This window comes from Notamacropus eugenii, chromosome 4 (genome assembly GCF_028372415.1).
Source record: "Notamacropus eugenii isolate mMacEug1 chromosome 4, mMacEug1.pri_v2, whole genome shotgun sequence".
Lineage (NCBI taxonomy): Eukaryota > Metazoa > Chordata > Mammalia > Diprotodontia > Macropodidae > Notamacropus > Notamacropus eugenii.
This window is the reverse complement of record NC_092875.1, coordinates 142,331,295-142,346,882: the sequence shown is the minus strand read 5'-3', so window position 1 is coordinate 142,346,882 and position 15,588 is coordinate 142,331,295. Positions and strand designations below refer to the sequence as shown.

At 36.5% G+C, this 15,588-nt stretch overlaps 1 protein-coding gene across 2 annotated transcripts in view; it reads right to left on the bottom strand.

Moving 5' to 3' along the window:
- Positions 1-15,588, bottom strand: part of ANGPT1 (angiopoietin 1) — a 328,297-nt gene that overhangs the window by 131,747 nt on the left and 180,962 nt on the right. For both annotated transcript variants that reach the window (XM_072603282.1, XM_072603283.1), the window contains exon 3: positions 2,492-2,613. In XM_072603282.1, the coding sequence (XP_072459383.1) occupies positions 2,492-2,613 (122 nt within the window). The remainder of the gene's footprint in view (positions 1-2,491; positions 2,614-15,588) is intronic.

The window sequence follows — 15,588 nt, the reverse complement described above, 5'->3', positions numbered from 1 at the left end:
CAAGTGAGGAAACTGAATCCCAGGGAGGTTAAATGACTTGCCAGAGGTCACGTGGCAAACAAAAGAGGTGAAATGTGGACCCAGGTCTTCTGATTGAAAAGTTCATAAATTTCACTCTATAACATTGCCTTCCCCGTTAAATGCAAGTTCTCAAGACAGACATTGTTTTTCCTTTCTCTACTATCTTCATTGCTTAGCACACTGTCTAGCAAAGAGTAAATATTTAATAAATGTTGATGACTGATTGATCCTATATATAATCCTGGATCAGTCACTTAATATTTCTGAGTGTCAATTTCTTTATCTTAAAAAATTTGTGTAATAATGCTTGCAATATCTCCCTCACCTCCAAGAGAAAATGTACAATCCTTTCTTTGGTTTTTAAAGCTCTCCACCACTGGTTCTCTTCTTTCTTTTCAACTGTTCTTGGTCTCTATTTTCTTTAGAAGTACAATTCAGCAGTTATGGTCTACTTACTGTTCCTTGTACTGGACACTGTTTCTCCTGACTCTGTGCCAATTCATTCATTACATCCCCCTATGCATGATGTGTTCTCCCTCTTTACCTTTGCTCAAGATGATACTGGCTTCCTTCAAAACCCCAGACTCAAATACCACCTACTATAAAAGGCCTTTTTCAGTCATCTCCCACCCTACCTCTGACTTCTTGCTAGTCCTTTTCTTTTGAAGTTACTGAGATTATTGATCATTTACTATCTATCTATCCATCCATCCATCCATCTATCCATCCATCTGTATGTCAGTCCATTCATCCATCCATCCATCCATTCATCTATCCATCCATCTGTATGTCAATCCATTCATCCATCCATCCATCCATCTTCATGTCAGTCCATCCATCCATCTCTATCTATCCATTTTTATCTTGTATATTCTTAGTTGTTTGAAGGTAGTCTCCCCATTAGAATGTGTGATCCTTGAGGACATAGGTTTTACTTTTGCTTTTATTTGTATCCCCAAAACTTAGCATGAAGTTTGGCACAGAATAGGCATATAATATTTATTATTATTTTTAATACTTATCTTACAGTATTATTGGGAAGTTCAAATGAGAAAATTTATTTTAAGTACTTTGTAAGCCTTAAAATCTGACATAAAACTCAGTTGTTGATAGCAGTGGTAAGTGGCAGAGTTGGGATCATGTCTTCTGAGTATAAATTCAGTTTTCTTTCCATACTATCAAAATGCCTTTCCATACAAAACACACCATACTATTATTTCTTGTTACTACTAACTTTGCATTTTAGTATGAAGCTAAACAACCCTGTTATAATTTTTTCAGGTTGGACAATTAAACCTCCCCCTAATTATACACTCAAAGTAGCTGTATTCTCTAGTATAGGAAACACAAGGGTAGCAGCACCCTAACAAAGAGCAAAGAATATAACTCATCACCCAAATGCTATAAAGAGAAAGTTTTCTAGCTGCACTTTTCTGTTTGTCTAGATATTTAGATTCCTAAAAGAAAGAGTTTATGTCACATTTCTATCAATAATCTTAAAGTCAAAGCAAAGTCAGCCATAACTGTACTACTTTCTATGATATTGTGATAGCATCTAGAAAAGCTAATTTATGGGATTAAAATAATGTTATTTTTATCCAAAGCTACTATTAATCTAAATTTCATAAAGAAGCAACTTGAAATACACAATGAAAAGCTACCTTTTTTGGGGGGGGTTAACATTAAATGTTAGAAAAATGATATTCTAAAGTGGATGGAAATTACACCTTACTATTTGTGTCTCAGTAACGCAAAAGAACATAATCCAGCAGTTTCTCTAGTTCTCCAGCCAGGATCACCTTGAGCAGAGGCCAAAAGGGAGAGCATGTCATGCATGGGGGATAAAATCAATGAACAGGCACAGAATCAGGAGAAAGAGTGTCCAACGCTAGGGATAACAGTAATTAAAAATACCTAAGAAGAATTAGATCTAGGCTTCTATAAGTGTTTTCTTTCCAATTTATTGTAATGGAGACTGTCAATGATTTTGGTATCAGGGTCTCATGACTACTGGTAGCTATATCCCAATGCCTAAAACATCAAATAGTTTTACAACACAAGCAAATTTACAAAACTTCCCTCATACTCAACAACTCTGTCATCAAGTATTCTTCTCTGATTCTCTAGCTCTTCCTCCTTCCCAAACACATAGCTCTCCCAGCATAGTATATTAAGCCAGTATAAAGGGCAAGGCAGAAGCCTGGGTTCTCCTTGCTTTAATCCATTGTCTAAAGGCAGCCTCAGAATAGTAGAGAAGTAGGTATACAGTTTACTATTATTAGTAACAGTTGGTGTCTTTCTACCTCACAGATCCATGGTCCTTTCTGGATTATGTTAAGACTCAATTAAAAACCACAAATAGATCATTGTAGAAATAATGTAATAGCAGTCATTTAGCAGTATAGTGATGTGTTCTGAAGAAAAAGAACCCAAAGGAAACTATCTGAGGAGTCTAATAATGTAACCTCACCTGTTTTTCTCGTGAATTTTTAGGATTTCATGTGTCTGTTGAAGCAGTTGTTTTTCTAGCTTGTAAGTTGACAAGGAATTCTCCAATAGCTGAATTTCAAGTCGAGATGTTTGATTTAGGACCTTAAGAGATAAATGAAAACATTTCAAGAATTGAATATTTACAGAACAGCAATACAAATGTCAAAAAATAATTTGTTTCTCTTCAGTTGTTGTTAGTGATGTCTGAAGGAGAATTCACAAAATTGGTGAGTTCCTATTGTCAAATACTTTAAATACCTCTCTAGAATACGATTTCTTTTGGAACGAATTGTAATTGAACGATAAAGAGAAAAAATAGAACCATCAAGTCCATTTTAGCAATGATGGCAAAGAAAAATGGCCAGAAGCATTGTTATACACAACACACTTGGAAAACTGTCAAATATTTGACATATTTTGGATGTATGCCAAGTAGATCTATCAACAGTTATGTAAACAGAATTTTTAATACTGAATCCTCTTAAAGATGTTCCTTGGTTAAGATTCTGAGCTTTTTGTTGGTAATTTTCCACAACTAAGGCTAGAGAAACTAAAAAAAAATTCAGGCTTTGTTCTGTGCAATAATTCTCATAATCACAATCCAGTCACTTCTGAGATGTCAAAAATTTGCTATATATTGTGGAGGTATACATTAAAGAGAAGGAGCCTTTGGTCATACCGTAATAGGATAACAGGTTTCGCATGGTTGGCAAATCTATTATTGAGACAGTTTATCTATATGATATATGTATTTGCTGAATTAACCATGAATTCATTTACATAAATTACTGGGAGACTTGAGGTCTCCAACAACCTGAATAACGGAATCACCTAACCTGAACTGAAGAGGGTTCATAATCATCCAATTTACTGTTTATATTCTGCCTTAAGGAATCTGAATGGTTTATAGAATTGGCATCAGAGCTCCAGACTTTAAAGTTACCTAGTCCTAACTCCTCATTTTCCCAAAGGGGAAACTGAAGTTGAGAAAGGTTAAAATGACTTCCCTAAGTCTGGACAGATATTAAATGTCAAGATTGAGATCCAGATTCAAAACACAACATATTTCCAGATGTATCTTTTTCTAGTCTAGATAAGATGGCAGAAGGTTACAACATGGTGCTGATGAAGCCAAGCTTCCATCCAAGCTTTTGTCTTCGTACACTTATACCCAAATTCTTTTTTCCTTAGTATGAACTTCAAGTAAAGCTATCCCAAATACACGGCATTGATAATATATTGTCACATAAAAACATGTAGGCATGAATGAGAAATAATAGAATTACTTCCATTTTGAAAAGAATGTAAAGATCTCTTTAAAGAAAATGACAATGGATGAAATTCAATCAGAATTTTGATTTTGGATAGGAATAGTGAATATTTTTTAAAGGTTTGATGCAAAGAGGAGCTTAAGACTATTGGATATAACTCATTACATCTTTCCTACAATAGTCTTTCTAATTTACTTCTTTGTCTCATCCCTTTCCACTCCAATTCAGATATATTTTTCAGCTACTGAGGTGATTTTCTTAAAGCCTGGGTCTGACCATATCACTCCCTTATTTAATAAAGTACAGAGGCTCCTTATTACCTCCAGGATCAAAAATAAACTGGCACTTAAGACCCTCCATAATCAGGCCCTTGCTGGTTTTCTAGTGTTCTTACATTTTATTCTCTTTGATTCATTCAATAATTCTGTTTTATTGGCTATATGCTTTTCTTCAACTTTCCATTCTGTGACCTTTCAAGGGCCATCCCTTGTGCCTGGAATGCTCCCCTTCTTTACCTCTGCCCCTTACTTCCTCTGGCTTCTTTCGAGACTAAGTTCAAATTTTACCTTCAGTAAAGTAAGGTCAAGGAGGCCTTTCCTGACCAACCCCAGCTACCAATGCCTTTCACTCTGAGATTACGTCCACCTCCTCTAAAGAAGCTCTCTAGGATGTACCTAGTTAGTTTCATATGTTCTTCCCATTAGGCATGTGAGCTCTTGGAAGACATGAAGGGTTTTGGCTTTTATTTATATCCCTAGTTCTTAGCAAGGTGCTTGGTATGTAGTAAGTTCTTACCAAATGCTTTTAGATTAACTGAAAAATCTACTGGGGGGAGGATAACTGAATTCAATTTAATTCAACACAATTCCACAAACATTTATCGTCTTTATGCTGGGTAATAGGTATAAGAAGAGGCACTAAGACACAGATTCCACCCTTAAGAAACTTAACTAGTCTGGTATGTATTTTAGGGAGGAGGGTGAAGGACTATGTGGATTATTTCTACCAGCCCTACCTGTTATTTATCTTTGTGTATATTTCCCTATACCTTTGAGGATAGAGGCTTTATCTTGTGTCTGCTTTAAGCTCTTTCTATAGAGTAAGGTTTCAATAAATTTTGGTTGCTGTTGCTAATGATTATCATGAATTGTTTTTTCATCAGAATATTAGAGAATGTATAGATGAAAGGAATGTGGTAAGCATTAATTGAACTAAATGAAAAATTGGAAAAAATGACAAAGCTACCATGTAAATATCCTGCAGGCATCATTTTGAGCAAACATTCCATTTGGGTAAATGAAAGGAAACAAGCCTTTATTAAGCACTATTATGTATCAGGTGGTTCAGTGGATATAGTGCTAGTCCTAGAGTCAGTGAGGAAGACTCAGTTTCCTGAATTCAAATCTGGCTTCAGACACTTACTTGCAGTGTGATCCTGGACAAGTCCCTTAACCCTGTTTGCCTCAGTTTCTTCATTTGTAAAATGAGCTGGAGAAGGAAATAGCAAACTATTCCAATATTATTGCCAAGAAAAACCCAAATGGAGTCAAGGAGTATTGAACAAAACTGAAACGACTGAAGAGAAACAATAAATATACCAGGTACAGTGCCAGGTACTGCACAAATATTATGGCATGTGATGATCACAATAACCTTGCAACATAAGTGCTATTATCATCCCCATTTTACATGTGAGGAAACTAAGTCAGATAGAAGTTAAGTGAGCGTCTGCATCTGAGAGACCTGAATGGATGCCTATTTTATCCAGTTTTTGAATAATAATATTTCACAGGAGTGGTCAGGATAAATCCTTCTGTATAACAGTAGCTGCTACATATAGAATACTTTTTATATTAAAACACTATGGATTTAGAACATGGCTTCTTTCCAAAAGCTCCAGGTAGAGTGGTTTGGCTCCAACAATTGACAGAAGGAAAAACTGAGGCTACTCAGAGTAAAGTGATTTGCTCATTGTGATACAGCTAGAGGTGAGAAGGGTTTTGATCCCAGTTCCATTTTACTACAAATTCAAAGTCTCTATATTTGTCAAATCAATCAAATGGAAAGAAAAAAAATGTCTTTTCCCAAAGGAAGTATGTTAATGTTATCTTTGGAAAAAAAATCCTGTGTAGTATATGACTGAAAAACCAAGGCCAGATTTTTCTTGACTTTTAATTTGAGAACTGCAAATTTGTTACAACAGAGAAAACAAAAGGATCCTTCTAGTACACAAATGTATAAGCAGGTAATCAACTCCAAATATTCTCCTTCAAATATTCTACAGTTGGAGTTTTATCCCTTTAGCTTGAGACTTTGATCCCAGTTAAAATGCAACAACTAAGCATGGTCTATTGCAAAGAGTATTGGATTTGGGGTCAAGGGACTTGGGTTCCAAACTAGACTCTACTACTTACTATCTAACTTTAGACAAGTTGCTTTACCTCTCTCAATTCTCCTATTTAAAATTATGTAAAATATGTAAAATTAATTGGCTTAAATTTAGATGATTTCTAAGGTCACTCCCAGCACAATATATTATGTTAACTATTTTTATTTTTGGAGGGGAGAAGGCAAGGCAATTAGGGTTAAGTGACTTGCCCAAGGTCACACAGCTAGTAAGAGTCAAGTTTCTGAGCCCTTTGAAACTCAGGTTCTCCTAACTCCAGAGCCAATTCACTGTACCACCTACCTGCCCCTCATGTTAGCCATTTTCACCTTAGCATGAAGAGAGGATCTGAAAGCTGGTTTTAAAAATACTGGATAATAAGGGTGAATGAAGTTTGAGGAGAACTGGACATCCAAGTCATAATATGGAAAGAAGACCCCAATGAAGTAGAAAAGGAGCACAAAATCCACCAGCTAGCCACTAAAGAAAATCATAATCTACTGCAGGGATAGACTCCCTAATAGCAGAGGTGGTCATGTGTTCCTCCATTTTGTCAAAGAGGTCCAAAGAGTTTATGGAAAATGTCATGTTTGGATCTTGGGTTACTGGTTATAAGAAGGTAGCAGAAGACCTTAACTTTGCCCCTTTTTATTATTGTGAGTTATTTGGATGGTATAGGTCAGATAAGAAAGATGATCTTCTGGTCCAGGAGCCTCATTATATGCTTGTCTTCCAGGGGGAGTACACACAACAAGATAGCATTCTCAGTCCTGGGGGCACTATATAGAACCCTCTTGAACAGGGATTTCACTAGAATGTCAGAGTACTGCTATAATCACAACCCCAGGATCAGAACCCTCCCAAAAGGAGATCTAAATAACTACAGGATACTGTTGAGTCCTGGAACCCAATAAATAAGTGAGACCCACCAGGGAGAAAGGAGAATTGTGCTGATAATTTATAAGATGGCTTCATAACCTGGACTCTATAGACTCCAAAGGGGTTCATATTGCAGGCAATCTGGGAACTTGGATGGGAATAAAACTCCCATTTTATTTTCACTAACTTCCAACAGAAATTTATCATTTCCTTCAAATTTGAATGTAGGTAACAAGGCACAGTAGTATTGACTTTAATGGATTCCCGAAAGTGCCCAATGCTCAAAAAAGTTAAGATCCCCAGACTTAGAAGTTTATAGGGATTTTTGTTTGTTTGTTTTTGTTGATTCTATTTGTTTATGCATTCCCATGAGTCATTTGGTTGTAATATCTTTGAGAGAAGGTACTATCATTTTGTTCATTTTGTTTCAGCATCTAACACAGTTAATGGCTCATGACGGGAGATTAATGTGGGTTTTGGTTGATTCATTTGTATTTTCACTTAGAGCTAACCTATAGGTTTTCCCCTGAATATCTCCTAGGCAAAGCAAGTGGTTCAGTTTTGCTGTTTTACTGTCATTTGTTCCCTGGAAAGTATAGAATGGCCCCGCCATTAACAGTTAAAAACAGCAGGGCATTTGGCAGAACTGTAAGGCTAGTCATTTTAGGTTGGCTACTTTCTTGTCATTAGTTCCTTGGTCCTCCTGCTTAGCAATGATCTAACTGTTCCTATTAAACTGACAGAACCCATTTCCTTCCTCATGAGGAACACACCCCAAGACACATCATTGTTTAAAAAAAGAGAGAGAGAATGTGGAACAAGCCCCCAAGGAACACTTTCTTTTTTACAAGCTTAAATTTTCCAAAACACATAAGACAGAGCAAAAAGAGGAGAGATGGGCATGAAATTTAAGATTCATAGACTTTTAAATTTCAGTTCTTCTCTTTAAAAAATAGTTGCCTGGATAAAGGAGGCAGCAGTGGAATGTCTGTTGGCCAAAACAAGCATTCACTAATGTTTTACTATGTGCCAAGCACTGAGGAGGCAAGGTAAGTTTAAAAGAAATAATCCTTGCCCTCAAGGAGCTTATGTTCAGTGGAGGTGATGACAAACAAACAAATGTACATGGAAAATGTATACGGTGAGAATGAAAGATAATCTCCTAGGGAAGCCACTAGTAGTGGAGGGTACTGAAAAGACATTCTACAGAAGACGGAATCTGAGCTGTCTTGAAGGAAGTTGGGGGAGCCAAGATGTAGAAGTGAGGAGGGAGGCCCCATTCCAGGGTTGGGGAAAGAGACAAAGCAAAGGCCTAGGGCACACACTGAGAGACCTGAGAATGGAATGGCAAGTAGGCTAATTGTAAAGTTGTATTGTAAAGACAGAGAAAAAGAGTAAGAAGACTGGAAAGGAATGAAGGGGCAAGTTATGAAGGGGCTGAAAGGTCAAACAGAGTAGTTTATATTTGACATTAGAGGTAATAGAGAGCCACTGGAGTTTAGACAGAAAGAGGGAGAATAAGAGACAGAGACAGATACAGAGAGAGAGAGACAGAAACATAGACAGAGACGGGACAGAGACAGAGAGTGCGTGTGTGAATGGCAGGGTATGGGGGTGGCTGTATCATCATGGTCATATACGTGCCTTAGGAAGATCACTTTGACAGCTAAATAAAAGACAGGTTAAAAGGGTAGAAATTTCAGACAGAAAGCTTTGCAATAGTTCAGGAATGAAGCAATGGGGACTTAGGGGACAAATGTCACTGTGGGAGTGCAGAGAAGTCGATATACAGCAAAAGAGAAGTTGGGAAGGTAGAAAGAGCAAGATCTGGCAAAATGTTTGACTAATGAAGCAACTATATTTCCTTTTAATGCCCTGAAGGGTGTCTTCAATTATAACCACCCATAAAAGAATATAAATACCAAGAGTCAGCTAAGTAGTACAGCGGTAGAGCATTGACCCTGGAGTCAGGAATATGCTTCAGAAAATTACTAGCTATGTAACGCTGGGTAAGGGAATAAACCTCTGACTGCTTCATTTTGAGGTTTCCTCATCTACAAAATGAGATAATAAATAGCACCTCTTTGGCAGGGTTGTTGTGAGGATGAAATGAGATAATATTTGTAACATGCTTAGCACAGTTCCTCGTAGATAGTGGGTGCTTAATAAATGCTTACTTCCTTCACTCTCTAAGAAAGAATATATGGAAAGGCAAACATCCTACACAAACCTTTAATGCATGGCTAACAAATTTCAAGGTTTTGTTTTGTTTAACTTTCCAAGGATCTCAAATAGGTGTTTGGTTTTTTTAATACATTTTTCTTAGTATTTAAAAATGTTTTATGGCTGCTTCTCAGTCATTTTTCAGTCATGTCTGACTCTGTAATCCTATTTGGGGTTTTCTTAGCAAAGATATTGGAGTGGTTTGCCATTTCCTTCTCCAGCTCATTCTGCAGATAAGGAAAGTAAGACATACAGGCTGAAGTGACTTACCTAGGATCACACAGCTAGTTAAGTGACTGAGGCCAGATGTGAACTCAGGAAGATGAGTCTTCCTGACTCCAGACCCTGCACTTCATCTGCCATACTACCTACCTGTCTCTTTAAAAATATGTCTAAAAAAGATGCTTATTTTCCAATGCAGGAGTAAAAAGGGAAGGCCTCTTTCTTGACAGGTAAGGTGTTTACTTCTTTATTTGTTTGTTTACCATGATAGCGTTCATAAGATGTAAAGGCAAACATTGTCCACAACTATTAAGTTTCAATAATTTGTCATTTATTGCCTTTTGTTCTTCTCTATGATTTTATTATCTAATCAAATCTAATCTAATGAACATACTTCAAGTATTTACAATATATAGATATATAGATATATAGATATGGCTCTATATCATGATAAAAATGATAAAAATGACAAGCAGCCCCTGCCTTCAGATGTTACAAAGTCTATTGCACTGAAAAGGGAGGAGTCGATACCACAGCAAGCCTAGAAGAGACTGAAAGGTAGAAATCAGGAGGCAATGCATCCCAAGTGTGCAGAGAAGCTCTTGCAAAGTCACAGATGAGAGAAATGGAATAACAGTTTTAAGGAACAGCAAAGAGGCTCCTTTGATTGAAACAGAATATGTAAAGAGAAACATTACATATATGTGTGTATATATAAACATAATATACATATATATTGCATATATAAACATATAATATATATACATATGTGTGTATGTATGTATATCCTTAAAGTTTACAAAATGCTTTACAAATATCATCTCATTCTCACAAGAACCCTAGGAGGTAGGTGCTATTATTTAACCCATTTCACAGATGAGGAAATGGAGGTACAGAAAGGTTAAACAACTTGCTCAGGGTCCCACAGTTAATAAGTTTCTAAGGCTGGATTTGAACTCAAGTCTTCTTAATTCTAGGGCCAGTGTGCCATTCCCTCTACTACCTGCCTATCAAGGAATATGCCTGGAAAGATGAACTGAAGCCAGATTGAGAAGGGCTTTAAAATGCCAAATAGTGGAGTTTGTATTTCATCTTAGATGTCACTGAAATTTCTTGACTATAGATGGGCTTTGTTTCCCAAATACAGTGTAGAGAAGAAGTCACCTCTCTGATTTCTCTGCCATTTTCCCTCTGTGTTGATCTATTATTTCTCTCTCAAAGTATTGCCTCTCTCCTAAGGCAAAAGAAGCTGAGGCAGAATATCTAGCTTCTGCAAAAGTCTTATTTCTCCTCCATTTTGTAAATGGAATTCCCAAAAGGCTAGTGTCCTCAAGTTACAAATAGGAGGCTTATTTACAATGGTAAAGGGAGTTTTGATAATGGAAGTTCTCCACACTGATGAAATCACAGATTGGGACCAATATTTGGTTAACTGATGAGGTCCTTTAAATTCTATGAAAGCAGAACTGAATCTTTTCCATTTCTCAAAGAGCATGGAATATCAATAGTAATTATATTAATTAAATTCCTTAATGAACATTAATAGGTAATTGAGGCAACTCTCAGTTATTATATTCAGGTGCTGATCTTGCTCTAATTTATCTCATTTTTTTCTAGTTGTCAGTCTTTGGGTCATTTACTATATTACATTTCTATCTAATCATCAACAATCATTTAAGTCCCCAATATGTTTGTTTAATGTTGGAAATTCAAAGAAAAAAATTAAGTGGTTCCTATACTCAAGAAACTTACATTCTAACAAAACATATGCATCTCTTTTCTCAATTCTTCCAGCGCATCCCTCTCTCTTACTCTTTCATTTTTTTGTAGATCATCCCAACATAACTGAATCATATTCATGTCCTCTGCCTATGTATATTCCTTCTAATTGCCCTAATAATGATAAAGTCGTTAGGAGTTATAAGTACTATCTTCCCATATAGGAACCTAAAATGTTTAAACATATGAAGTCTTTCAAAAAAGGAAAATGATGAATGTTGGAAGGGATGTGGAAAAATTAATGCACTGTTGGTGGAGCTGTGAACTGATCCAACCATTTTGGAGAGCAAGGTGTAACTATGCCAAAAGGGCTATTAAACTGTGTACACTCTTTGATCCAGAAATGCCAGGTGCATATCCCAAATATATAAAATGGGGGAAGACCTATTTGTAGAAAAAATATTTATAGTAGCTCTTTTTGTAGTGACTAAGAATTCAAAATCAAAGGGATGCCATCAATTGGGGAATAGCTAAACAAGCTGTGGTATATGATTGTGATGGAATATTATTGTGCTAAAAGAAATGATAAGCAGTATAATTTCAGAAACCTGGAAATATTTACATGAACTGATTCAAAGTGAAGTGAACAGAACCAGGATGTTGTACACAGTAACAGTAATATAATACAATGAAGAATTACGAATGACAGCTATTTTCAGCAGTGTAATGATTTAAGACAATTCCAAAGGACTAATGATGAAGCATACTCTCCATCTCCAGAAAAAGAAATAATATTAGTTGAATACAGACTGATGCATGCACTTTCTTTCTCTATCTCTCTTTCTTCCTCCCTATCTTCCTTCCTTCCTTCCTTCCTTCCTGATTGCTCATGAATAACCTATATCTGATTGTTTACTGTCTCAGGGAGGGGGTAGGAGAGTGAAGGAGAAAAGGATAGAATTTGAAACTCAAAATTGGGGCTTTGTTTCCCAAATACAGTATAGAGAAGAAGTTACCTCTCTGGTTTCAAAAAATGTTGAAAATTGCTTTAATATGAAAAAGAAAATATATTAATAAAAAAGGAAAAATATGAAGTCCTATATTATTTCTCTTTTATGTTTACATTTTCATGCTTCTCTTGAGTCTTGCATTTAAATATAAAATTTCTGTTCAGCTCTGGTCTTTTCATCAGGAATGTTTGAAAGTCCTCTGATTAAATTCCATTTTTTTCCTTTGAAGGATTATACTCAGTGTGGTTGAGCGTTAATTGTAAAATTTGTGGTAGTAAAATTTGTTGGCTGTAACCTTAGCTCTATTACATTCTGGAATATATATTCCAAGTCTTCTGCTCCTTTAACCTCAAAGGTGTTAAATCTTGTGTGATCCTGACTCCATGGCTCCATGATTTTTTAATTCTTTTTCTGGCTGCTTAAATATTTTCTCCTTGATCTGGGAGTTCTGGAATTTGGCTATAATATTCCTGGGAATTTTCATTTTGGAACCTTATTCAGGAGGTTCTAGGTGGATTCTTTTAATTTCTATTATATTGTCTGGATCTATGACATTAGGGCATGATAATTTCTTGAAATACAGTGTTTATGCTGACTTTTATTTATTGCCTTCAGGTAGCCCAAGAATTCTTAAATGATCTCTTCTTGATCTATGTTCCAGGTCAGTAGTTTTTCCAATGAGATATCTTGATTTCTTCTATTTTTCCATTGTTTTTGTTTTGTTTTATTATTTCTTGATGTCTCATGGAGTCATCAGCTTCTACTTGTCCAATTCTAAGGAATTATTTTCTTTAGTGAGCTTTTATACCTCTTTTGTTTCCCAAATGTGGCCAATTCTGCTTTTTAAGGAGTTCTTCAATGAATTTTTGTATCTTCTTTTCCATTTGGCCTATTCTGCTTTTTAACAAGTTCTTTTCTTCAGTAAAATTTTGAGCTTCTTTTACCATTAGGCTAATTTCTGTTTTCAAGGTGCTATTTTCTTCACCATTTTTGCCTCTTTTACCAACATGTTAATTCTCTTTTCACAGCTTTCTTGTACCACTCTCATTTCTTTATGTATTTTTTTCTTCTTCTATTCTTAATTGATTTTGAAAATCTCTTTTTAGCTCTTCTAGGAATTTTATCAGGATTGTATCCACTTAGCATTTTTCTTTGAAGCTTTTGTTTATGGCTGTTTTCACATTGTTGTCTTCTTCTGAGTTTCAGTCGGTCTTCCCTACCACTGTAGTAGCTTTTTATGGACAATTTCTTTTTGTTGTTGTTGTTGGTTTCCAGTCTATTTCTTGACTTTAAAGTTTATATTAAAGTTGGGCTCTGTTCACCTGTGAAGGCATTCTCCTAAGCTTCAAGCTTTTTTTTATGCTGTTGTATTTAGATCTATTTCTAGGGGGCAGGGGGAAAAAGGAGTCTGCAAGTTTGCAGTGCTTCTTAGGTGTTATGATCCAGGGATAGGTATGGGCACTCTCGGTCTGCACTCTGGTCTTTACCCAAAAAGGGCTCCTGTTCCTATGAAGCTGCAAGTGTTTGAACTCCTCTTGGCACTGGAACTATGAGCAGGTCCTTTTCTCCTTTGTGACCAACCATAAGGACTCCACTTTTCACTCTGGAACTGTGACCCAGCACTGCTTATGGGCAATAGAGTTGCCATTCAGTGCCAGCAGCATTCAGTGACAGCAAAGGGTTCCCTGTAATCCCTTTCTAACCAGTTGTCTGACCCCTTACCACATCTGGGCTGAGAGCTCCTGAAGCTGCTGCTGCTGCTATTGCAACCTCCAAGCCAGTTCTACTGACATTTGAATGAACTCAGGACTGGCCCTCACTCTGGGTGTCACAGACCTCTCCTGCCAAAATCCTAAGTTGAACTGGCTGGAAAAATGTCTTGCTCCAATATTCTGCTGGCTCTGCTACTCCAAATTTGATTTGAGGCGTGATGTTAAAATTTTATAGGAGAATGTTAGGAGTGTTCATCAAGGTTGCTGTCCATACTCCACCATCTTGGCTCCACCCCCAGACCTTTTATGCATCTTTAGAAAAATCCCTTTGGAATCAATCTAGAGAGTGCAATAGAGTGGGAAGAGACTCAAGGTAAGTTGAAAAATAGGTGACTAATACAAAAGTTCAATCAAGAGGTAAGGATGGCTTAAGCTAGAATATTGATCCTGTAATTAGAGAGGAAGGAATATGAGAGAAATATGTTGGGGATAATATTTAGTAAGTGATTACGTATGATTATTGAGAGTGAAGAAAACACTGACAATAGATGACTAATTAGTGCTGCTCCAGACAACAATGAGGAAATCTGGAGAAAGGTGGGGTTTGGGGAAAATTTTAATGAATTCTGTTTTGTACATATTCAGTCTGAGATACCTACAGAATATCTAGTGCAAATGGTCATTTAGGTAAACGGATGGAGAACTAACAAATGAGGATATCAGAAAAGGCTTCTGCAAAGAGCCAAAGCCTGAGCTGAGCACTAAAGGAATTCAGGGAGCGGAGAAGGTTGCAGTGGGGATAGGCATTTCCAGCATGGAAGAAAGTACATACAAAGCACAGAGACAGTAGATGGGATGTTGCGCGTAAGGAACAACATGGAAGCCAGTTTAACTGGAGTGTCAAGTCTTTGAAGGAGTCGAAGTGGAAAGGTTTAAATGCCAAATAGAGACACTTTCATTTTATCCTAGAGACAAGAGGGAACAACTGAAACTTCTGGAGTAGGAATGACATGGTCAGACACATGATATTTCTAAAGAATATCGATACACTAGGACAACCTGGTATCAGTTCCTGCCTCTGTCACATGCTGTTCGTATGACCCTGGTTAGGTCATCTATCCCCTTTATGCTCTAAACAATTCCCTTAGACTACACAAGTTGTAAAGAAGGTGCCCACTTTCTTTGGAAAAAGGTTTTCTCACTCAGGATTTCTCTATCCAGTGAAACCACAGACTCATTACCAATTCATTATCGATTTGGCAGCTATGTATAGGATACTTTGAAAAGAGAGAAAGAAGGGATATAGGGATACCAATCAGAAGTCTTTTACAAAGAGATAATGATAACCTGCCTGAAGTAAAATAGTTGTATTATGAGAGAAGTAAAGAGAAAGTAAAATAAATGTTTCCAGTCCAGTTTTACTATGTGTGTGTATCTTTAATTTTTAACTATGGTGTTTATATGCATCAAATTTTGCAGCACTGTTTTCTAACTTATTCTGCAACTCTTTGATTTTATGGAAAGTTGAATTTCCCTAACATTAAACTATAATCCATTGAAATTTCCACTTCATGTATTACACTCTGCCAAAGATCACAGAGGGACACAGAGGGATCTACTAAACCTTCCCTTATTTTACAGAAGTGGAAATTCAG